The sequence below is a fragment of the Capricornis sumatraensis genome, chromosome 10, assembly GCF_032405125.1.
Source record: "Capricornis sumatraensis isolate serow.1 chromosome 10, serow.2, whole genome shotgun sequence".
Lineage (NCBI taxonomy): Eukaryota > Metazoa > Chordata > Mammalia > Artiodactyla > Bovidae > Capricornis > Capricornis sumatraensis.
In genome coordinates, this window is record NC_091078.1 from 70,723,096 (window position 1) to 70,734,230 (window position 11,135).

Sequence of the window (11,135 nt, forward strand, 5' to 3'; positions counted from 1 at the left end):
TTCATTAGTTACCAAGAAATGTAAATCAAACCCAAATAAGACAACTTAGCAGATCCTCTTCAAACACTAAAATTTTAAAAAAGACTGACAAAATAGTTGACAAAAGATAGTGTCACCTGTGGTCAAAAAACATTGCTGGTAAGAGGATAAATTCATAAAACCACTAGAGACAACAGTTGACATTATCTTTTAAAGTTGTAAATACGCATACCCAAATGCCCTATAATTCTACTCTATGGTATAAACAACAGATAAATGTCTACACAAATGTACCAAAGATATAAACATGATTATTCATAAAGAATTATTCATCTTTCCCTCTAGAAACAATCCACATTTCCATTAAGATGAGAAGTCATTCAGTAATCATAGTATACTTGTATAATAAAATATTATATAGCAGTGGAAATGAATGATCTACAATTGCCCACAACAACATGAATAAATCTCATAAATACTGTCGACTGCAAAGCCAGACTCAAAGGAATATATATAGTGTGGTTTTATTCAATTGAAAAAGACAATATTTATTTACAAGTCAAGATAGTGGAGAGGAGAGAGGAAGTAGAAAGTGGAAAAGGATAGTAGGGAAAGGGCTTCTGGGGTTGCCGGTTTTCTGTCTCTGGATCTGGCTTAGTAATATTTCACTGTTCTTATATGTTTTGTAATTTTCTGTATGTGTTTGCTTCTTGGAAAAGATTACATATAAATTAATGTCTTAAAACAAGATGAACATTTCCAGAGGTTGACACCAAATCCTCTTTATCATTCAAATTCAATTTTTAAACATTTGATTTGGGTCTGCCTTTTCAGTAACATATTAAAACTCCTAGAAAATAATCCATTTGTTTCTTTAGTACAGATAAGAATGTAGCTGTGAGTCCTGACTAAATCTGTAAATTTCAAAAGCAAAATCTCTATGGGTTATGTGCAAAAGTTCCTCAAAATCTTTGTCAAGTAGCAAAAGAGTAATAAATGAGCCCTTTGGCTTTGGGTTTCTTTCTCTATTTTACAAACCAGGCGCTCTCAGTTTTGATTAGATGAATACCTTTCTTTGTAACATTTTCTTCTCGAACCCCAACTCTTCACCTGTGCAGCTTGAATATGCACTTTTATTCAAATGGATCCAAAAAGACTAAGTCTTACCGAATATGGGAAGAAAGAGAAAGCCTGCCTTTTGAAAAAGTGTCATTTCTGATAAGATACATACATAGATGTCCAACAGTGATGAAGAAGAAGAAAATGAGGCTAAGACATTGAATAATCCATTTTCCTGTTGATTTAGTAAAGAAAATAAAAATAATAGTAGCTTGCTGTAATTCAGTTATACAACTAGTCTGAGTCCAGTTGTTTAAGGCTTAAGTTATTTTTAAAAGCAAAGACAAACTCTTCTCCTTTTTACAATACCTATTGATGGTTTTATATTAAGATAAATTGAGAATATTAACTTCATTGGAATAATTTGATCATGAAAAACCAATACTAATTTATCTGATTTATTTTATTTAATAAGTTAAAGAAAAATATGTCAACTTACTTTGTTTAGTTATTTTCCTGATGTAAAAAAAAAGGTTAAAAGCCATCTAGCATTTTCAAGTATAATTAGATATGCATTACCCACTTGACACATACTTCAAAATTATCAGAGCCTTTACAATTTCCAAATGCATTTTCAAGTGTTATCTTTAAAACTCCTTCTCCCAGGTCTTAATTTATTTTTCAGATATAAATGCACTTTGCCACCATATCATCAGGATCATGTATAACTGTTTTTATATTTCTTACATGTGAAAAAAATTTAAGGACATTTTGAATCATCAGTACCCAAGGAAGCTTTTAAAATTTATTTCCAAATGTGAGGGGTTTCTTTTGTTTTGTTTGTTTGGTTTTTGTGCTTGTACAGATACTAGGCAAAAGACAGAAATAAAAATACACAGATAAAGAATCTGCCTGCAATGTGGGAGACCTAAGTTCAAACCCTGGGTTGGGAAGATCCCCTGGAGAAGAGCATGGCAACCCACTCCAGCATTCTGGCTTGGAGAATTCCATTGAGTCTATAGTCCATGGGGTCGCAAAGAGTCAGACATGACTGAGTGACTTTCACTTTCACTTTTTCAAATAATATACAGGTATCTTCGGAGTTTCTTCTCTTAAGAGTCAAAGACCTTTATATCATTACTTTTACCTGAAGATCTTTTCTGTTGTTCTGATTATGGTTTTTGGATTTATGTGGGTTCTGTTTTACTTCCTCTATCTACATATATATATAAATATATTTAAAAGTTATTTTGAGATTGAGATGTGAAAAATTCTAGGTCTGTGATAGGTTAATGACCAGGTAATGTGTTTGCCCCATTTTCAATTTCTTTAATTTCTCAACCTGCAAAACATGATTTGGGACAGGTTACAGGTAGAGAATAAACATGAACAGCATTGCAGATATAAAACCCTTGGCATTTCTCTGGGAAAGAAAAAATTTACAATGATTGTAAATGCTCACATCTTTATAGCCCTTTAAAATGAAATATTATCACATGTTAACCTTGAGCCATCTAAAATTAAACCCTGTGACATGAAGCAAGAATTCTTTAACTTCATCCTACAAGTGTGAGAAGTGAGGTTTGGAGCATCCCTAAACGCGTGCCTGTGTGTGAAGTCGCTTCAGTTGTGTCCAACTCTTTGCAACCCCATGGACTGTAGCTCACCCCGTTCCTCTGTCCATGGGATTCTCCATGCAAGAATACTGGAGTGGGTTGCCATGCCCTCCTCCTAGGGATATTCCCAAGCCAGAGAATGAACTCACGTGTCAAGTCTCATGCATTGGTAGGTGGGTTCTTTACCCCTAGAATCCCTAAATATGTATATGGTGGTTTTAATAATAAAATTAAGATCATTAACATATCAGATCAATATTTTTAATGAAAAAGTATTAGTATTTTCAAACAACAGTTTATAAACAACTTCAAAATCTGCAACATCATTCAAAGCATTTCCATTGTTCTTAGGATAAGTACTGAAGTACCAAACTTGGTCTATACACAGTTACATGGCCAGACCTCTCCCAGGCTCTCAATCAACAACTCACAACATATACCAGGTGCCCTTACCCACTGCTCTACATATAATAATGCATATTTGGTCCTTATAATAAACCTATATAAAGAGAGTGGGCTTCCCAGGTGGTACTATTGGTACAGAACCCACCTGCCATTGCAGGAGACATAAGAGACATGGGTTCCATCCGTGGATCACGAAGATCCCTTGGAGAAGGGAATAGCACCCCACTTCAGTATTTTTGCCCAGAAGACCCCATAGACTGGAGCCTGGTGGGCTACAGTCCATAGAGTCACAAAGAATTGGACACAACTGAAGCGACTTAGCACACACATGTGCAGACAGTGGGTACTATTGACACTACTATTTTACACATGAATTCACACCTGTATACATCGTCACACTGAGTGAGAATATTTTTGAAACATAGTTCATCCCTGGTGCCTCTGCCTAAAATCTTCATGATATGATAGAATTTTGCTGTTTTTTCTGGCATCACCCAATCATTCCATTATTCATAGATTACTCTTGGAAATAAAGGGTCTCTGAAATTTGGATGTACCTGGCTCTAATTTATGGTTCAGCCTTGTCCTAGGAAACCAGTTATTTCTGAATCATGGCATGTCATGTTCCTGCCTGGTTTTTCCCATTCCCCTCACATTTTCTCTAATACTTGAGGCTTGTTTGCATTTTCATTCCTCTTGTTCTCCTTCGGACCTGAACATTCTCCTCCCCTATTTTCTTTATCTGCAACACAATCTAATATTTCAAGGCTCAGTTCAAGCCCCATTGTCTTTGGAAGGCTTCCCTTGCCCTTTGTCCAATCCAGACAAACTTGACTACTTTCTCTTCTGGTCTCTCTTATAGATTACATCTAACCCTCTCACATCACCTGAGGCTTTTTTTGAGGAGGTGCTGTGTGGTAAAGAATCTGCCTGCAGTGGAGCCGCAGGAGACATGGGTTTCATCCCTGAATTGGAAAGATTCCCTGGAAGAGGACTTGGCAATCCACTCTAGTATTCTTGCCTGGAGATTCCCATGGACAGAGGCGTCTGGTGGGCTACAATCTATAGGGTCGCAAAGAGTCAGACACAATTGAAGCAACTTAGCATGCACGCACATGTGGGCATTAAGAACATGGACTCCAGGTTCCAACTGCCCGAGTTTGAATACTGACTGTCACTTATTATGTGTGTGATTTGAGGCAAGTTGGTTAATTCTTCTCCAGCCTCGATCTGGTCATCCGAAAAAGGGATTATAGTAACTTCATAGTGTTATGTGAGACTCATTGAAGTTAATTTACATAAAGAGCTTGGAACGATGCCTGCTATATAATATGTATTATGCAAATGCTAGCAATTTCTTTCTTTTTTTTCTTGCTCTCAGGTTTTCACCTGTCTGCTCTGTGAAGACAGGGAGTAGCTATTTCTTATCTACCATTTGATCTTTAGTTCCTAGCACAGTGCTTGATGCATATAAATAAGGTGTTTTCTGGTTGCTTGGCTGATGAATAAATAAATGACCATTCATTTATTCAACCAGTCTAGCATCAGTCTTGCAAAATGAGGAGATTTCAGCAATAATAGAACAAACTTATTTAAAACATTATCTGTGATTAAATATTAAATAGAGGAGGACCAAAAAGTCTATTCGTAAGTAACTTTTATCCCAGTGTTTCTCTATTCATTGGTAGAGGTATATATTATGAGTCTCAAAAAAAAAAAAAAAAAAACAGGTCAGTGAAATCAGAGGTTTCTTTCAAAATTCTCTACATTTTCTTTACTCAAGGATGACATTTTAAACAGCAATGACAGATGCAATGTTCTCTCACACAAATACAGAGTAATTCATTAACATACATGTGAAAGGAAGAAGTCTACATTCAACCTTTACCACCAAAGTCCTTGAGAAATAAAAGAAATTCAAAGCAGCTGCGTGTGTAGCTTGTATAAAGTCAAACTGGTTTTATTATTCAAGAATGCCAGGGTGATAACAGAAGCTTTTGGTGACTAGACACTGCATTTGCTTTAGGGTTGAGGTTGCTTGGAGGAAAAAAGAAAAGAGCTTAAATAAGAATCTACCTGATAATTTGGAATGACAGAATCTTATGTGGAAGAATTGAAGGAAACGTTCGTGATTAAATAATTCAAAACATACCTTTAATAAGTCTACAGAGGTGACTAACTTGCCTGAGTAACATAGCAATTTAAAGACAGATTAGATTTAGGAGGATGTTTTATAATGGAGTTTTTTGGGTTTTGTTTTTTAAATATTTGGGCTGTATTCCTGCATGGTTTTGTGGTGGGATGATTCAAGTTAAGGCAACTCTAATAGGCCAGAGTCTAAAATAAACTCCAAGGGAGATTTTGAATTGCTGAACATCAGGAAAGAAGTTGCAAACACAAGCCATCAACTATCTAGACACATTTACCTACAGAGCCTCTCCCATGGATGAGTTAGGTTCTGAAAGGTAGTTCATAGTTCATTTGTTCTGAAGGTCAAAGTGGCACTATACAACTGCCAACTGGTGGGAAGCAGAGTTGTTAACACAATTTTATTCTGATGTGTAGTTTTGCTCTTACCTATGGACATTCATATGAATAGAGATTCTGGACCCAATTTGTCTGTCAATAAGATCAAATATCTTATATGTTTAGTGTCTGTCTTACTTTGGTTTCCTTAGAAGCAAAGCCTGAAGCAGAGGTTCAACTGCGTTGATTTATTGAGGAAACACTTGAAGGAGAAATGGAGGGATGGGAACTGGATAGGGCATAGGAAAGGGCTAAGCAAAAGGGGGTCTCAGCTGTTGTCTAGCTCCAGACTGAGCACATGGGGAGCTCTAGGGCACGGGTTGAAGAAAAGGGGTAGCTGTGGTCATTAACAGCTGGGCTCACTGTCCAGTAAAGGGGATTTGAACCCAGCACTAATGGGATCTACCACCAGGCCTATGTGAAGTTTACTGTCCTTTAAAAATGGCTTATTATTTCAACAGTGATTATGTCAAAGGCCTATTAAATAAACAACAAAAGCTCATTTGATCTGTGTGAGCACTGTTTGAATTGGACTGAATGCCTTAATACAAAAGACATGAGTTTTAGAATCTGAATTTTTTTTTTTTAAATGGAACACAACTGTTTTACAATGTTGTATTGGTTTCTGCTGTAGAATCTGGACTTTTGTACTAAAGTTACAACCGATTCTCTAACAATATATTTTCTAAAAAATCCCAATCTCAGTGAGCCTCAGGCTTCTAATCTGTAAAATGGAAATGATAGAATTATCCTCTTATGGTTATTCCACAGTTCAAGAAAGGTAATACATGTCAAACACTTAAAAGCCTTGAAAACAACTGGTCTGGAGGAGGTTTTGAAATGTAAAATAGATTTTTCTATGAGTAACTGTAGCAGTTTGAAATATATGGATGTTTGGCCAATTTGGGGGAGGAAATGAAAATATCAAAAGAATTAGAGTTACTATTTCCTGAGTGCCTATAAAGGACCAGGGGTTTCACATCATTACTCACTTAATTCCTATCACTGTCGTTTGGATTCTGCTGTAATTCTCACTGTATACATTTCATAAATAGGCTTAATATTGTTAAAAGGTGACCTAATTTCCTGCTGCTGGATATTTCACAGAGATAGAATTTGAACTCAGGTCTGTTTGTAGGGAAAATTTGAGCATGTGACCACCATTGTTATGATTTTAAGAAAGGTACAAAAGCCTTTCTAGGAAAATAGGCAATGTTGAAAATTTATGAAGATAGTGATGAGAACTCAGATTGAGTTGAAGGCATGGCTAGAGGTAGAATGACTGTGTTAAGTCTATGTTTAACTTTTTAAGGAACTCCCATGCTGTATTCCATAGTAGCTGTACGAGTTTGCATCCCCACCAGTAATGCAGAAGGGTTTCAATTTTCCACACCTTTGCCAACACTTATTATTCTCTGTGGATACTTTTGTTGTTGTTTATTTGTTTTGCCTTCTTTTTTTTTTTTTTTGGTAATAGCCACCTTAATGAGCATGAAGTAGTGTTTTCTGGTTTTGATTTGTATTTGTATACTGATTAGTGATATTTAAGATGTTTTCATAGAAAAACAAATTTTTTTATTGGATAGTTCCCTTCTATTTTGTTCTCTCTTCTGCTTTCTGCCACTCCTTTCTCTGTATCTTCATTTTCTCTGTCTATCTCTCTACACCCTCCTCTCTTTTTGGAAAAGTAACCTTATTTCTAAGATTATGTGCAGATTTCAACATGTATACAAATGTAACCTCTTTGGGTGAAAGTTCAGAAAATCTATTTTGCAAAACTAATATCCTGTGTGCCTTAAGTGAGATTAGAAGAAAGAATTTGTAAATGGAGTCTCCTGGGCTGTAAGTTATTAACACCTTTTGATTTATTTTTAACATCTTTGGGCACATTTGTTCAAAATAGATCATTCAGAGTTGCGTAATAGCAGTGACAAAGCTAGAAGTGGTATTTTTCACATTTTTAGAATAAATTCTTTACTACTTGGAATGAACAACTGACTTAAGTAAGCTGGCAAGAGTACTTATGAGATCTAGGAAAGAAAAGGAGATACTTTATAGGTGATTAAAAAGTGTTGGTTGTTTTTAGAGTTGATTCAAGTCAGCAGAGATAAACTCAACCAAATCTCTCCATGGAAAGAACAGGAAACATTTCAGGCAAGACACTGTTATAGTTACTGGACAGAAAAGGCAGAATGACCTGATTCTTTCTTGCTTGTTTGTTTTGTTTTTTCAAGTTTAAGACTTGAAACCTAAGACCCTTTAAGTCTGCAGGAGAAAGATCAGCTAATGAATGTAGGCCTTTCTCCATGAATAGTAATACAAGTGCTTTTAGGGAACAACAGTCATCTACTTTCAACTCCCCAAACAGAAAGCTTTATGAAGAGACAGGAAAGTCAGCAAGGATAGAAGAACTGACTTTCCTCATTCATCCAAATGAAAGCATAATTTTTTTTTCTGAATTTTAAATATTTCCTCTTTTTTTTTTTAGCAAATAGAAGTTATGTTTTAACTTACAAAAACTTCTCGTTACACATTTTTAAAGCAGAAAAATAAGTAAAAGAATAATTTAGAAATTAAAAATACAAATCTTTCATTTAAAAGGGGGAACAAAGAGAAGGCAATATATGGCCATATAAAGCACAGTGCATTAACTTTCATCATAGGCATTCAGTTATTTTCAAGAATGGATAGAATCCATAACTCTGGAGAAACACCAGGTGTAGCAAATAAATATGCTCTATGTGATTTCCTTTACCAGAAAATCAAATGTATTAAATTTATTTTTATGCAATCTGACCATGTATATCTCCTAGGGTCATCTTCTATTCAAGTGAAGAAAAAAAAAAAAACATTATTTTGGCAGAGTCTTTCAAAGCCTGTGGAGCAATTGTTTGCTTCTGTAAAATAAGTCTTCATTAATATTTTGTTTGCTATTGTTTTTACAAGTGATGGTCTTAGCTGAAATGTAGAAATCAAGTATTGTGATTATCTTTACCCTAAGTTTCAAATGGGGCTCCCATTTCGTTCAGACAGTAAAGAATCCACCTGCAATGCAGGAGACCTGAGTTCCATCTCAGGTTGGGAGCAGCCACCAGCATTTTTTTATATTCCATTTAGCCCTGTAAAATTTTGCATTATCCTTTGTTTTCTAAAGATATAAATACATTCAGATACACTTAGCAATGCTTGTGTATATGTATACATGTGTGTATGTGTGTATATAGAGGACCACATACATATATGTACATGTGTGTATATTTATAATCACATGCACATTTATACACACATATATACATATGTATTTATTTCTGAGTGTATCTGTATACATATTCAGAAACAAGGCCATTCACAGAATGGTTAACATAGGGGAGCTTTGTGTGGAGCTAGGTATCTTTGGAACACAAGACTTGCAATGAGAAACAGACCTAATTATTAATTTATATAATGGTGGTTGTGGTGGTAAGTTTAGTTGCTAAGTCATGTCTGACTCTTGTGACACCACAGAGTGTAGGCTGCTAGACTCCTCTGTCCATGGGATCTCCTAGGAAAGAATACTGGAGTGGGCTGCCATTTCGTACTCCAAATTTATATATCTACTGATGATTAAAGTAGTTCTGTTAGGGGAAGCACACTGATTGAAACCACCCACCCTGGTCAGACACCACAATAATCATTTGCATGAGTTGTTTTATGACAAGAGTTCCTGGTAAGGAACATGGAACTAATAAGCCTCCACCAACTGGAAGAGTTTGGGAAAGGTCAAACTGAGACACCACATGTCCGACCACCTCCCAGAATCCTTCTCTCTGGCATTCATCTTGGCTGAACAAGACATGCACCACCAGGAAGGACTCTTGGGTTAGAGTGATTGGCTAAAGACAACCTGAAAACTAATCCCATCACCATAAAACCTGAGACTACAAGCCATGTGACAGAGCTGTTCTCCTGGGTTCCCTTACCCTGCTGCTCTCCGCTCCGGTGCCCTTTCTCAATAAAATCTCTTGCTTTGTCAGCACATGCGTCTCCTCGGACAATTCATTTCCGAGTGTTAGACAAGAGCCCAGTTTCAGGCCCTGGAAGGGGTCCTCCTTCCTGCAACAGTTCTACAAGTTGGGCTTTGGATGTATGTTTTATTCTGTAGCTTTCAAAATAGTTACTTTTTCAAAATAACAGAAGGATAGACCTATTCATCAGGGTCCCAAAGAGTAGCTTCTCACTGTTTGGTCCCTGGTACATCCTCTGAGGAGGGCATGAGTGGGAATCACATAGCAGAGAGGGTATAAAGGGAAAGATGTAAGGCTTCTGCTTCATCCACATCAACAAATGTAATTACTTTCAAACAAGGCTTTCCCTGGATCCAATATGAAACATTTCAGTCCCTGGAAACACTATATATAAACACTATAAGAAGCAGTATGTCTATTGTTCATCTGCTAATGTCCCCAAATGTCACCAAGGTAATTATTTGGATGACATTTATGTGACGCAGTTGGACATTGTTACAGTTAATATAAAGTCTGCCTTTGGCAACCACTTTATTTCCACCTGCATCAAACTGCAGATGCATGATCACTTTTCCTGGGAGAAAGCTTTCCTCCCCCCAAAAAATATCTTTGCTTTCTTTTATTCGTGTGCCCTTCACATTAATGCCCAATGCAAAAGAAGAAGTAAAAAGGATATATATATAATCTTTGTCTGAATATGTATATCTAGAACTTTCAGAGATGTTTCTAAATATAATTCACAAAATACAATAATACTGATATTTCCTGCTTTTTTTTGAAACAGATTCAACTATTCCCAGGAGTCTGAATTCACAAAATGCACACTGTTAAAACTTTTTACCTCTATAAATTCATATTTGCTCTCAAAGAGCATGTGATTGGCAAAGTTAGCTTTTTTCTACTATGGTTATAATAAGAATATATTTTCAGAAACACAAAGATTATAGATTTTCCTCACAAACTCACATGCAAATTGGAGCTTTGCCTTCTGACTCAGAATTGTTCCCAGAGAATTGGTGGCCAGGCACTGGTATGTGCCAATATCTTGATCTGTGCGAGGGCTGCTGATTGCCAAACTGCCTCCATCCAACCTGTAGTGATAGCTCATAGTAAAATCAATATCTGTGCCATTTTGCTTCCACCTTCAAAGGAAAAAAAAAATCAAATTATGCCTCCAAAATCAGAGTTGACCACTACTGATTTAAACAACATACATTTGCAATTCCTGAGACTGTTAAAACAAAACATGGTTACATGTGGACACATCCTACCAGTTTCACTGAAGATAATTGTCTTCTTGAGCTCCATAATATTAATAACTAGATTATCTGAAAGGTCTACTCTTTACAAATTACAAACATTCACCAAAACCTGTGCAGAAAGGCAACAGAACTCTTGACATAAGAAATAAAAAGTAGACATTCAGTCAGTAACCCTGGCCATCTTATTCCTTTAACAACTTTTCAAATAATTTATACCATACCTGAACACCCACAACTGATACTGCAAAATTGAATGTCAAAAATGATTTAGAGATGAAGTCCAA

General features: G+C 36.0%; 1 protein-coding gene across 1 annotated transcript in view; it reads right to left on the reverse strand.

Moving 5' to 3' along the window:
* Positions 1-10,712, reverse strand: part of CNTN6 (contactin 6) — a 170,576-nt gene extending 159,864 nt beyond the window's left edge. Inside the window, 1 exon segment of the mRNA XM_068982444.1 lies at positions 10,556-10,712. Within this exon segment, the coding sequence (XP_068838545.1) occupies positions 10,556-10,697 (142 nt within the window). The 5' untranslated portion in view covers positions 10,698-10,712.
* Between the last annotated feature and the right edge of the window lie 423 nt (positions 10,713-11,135).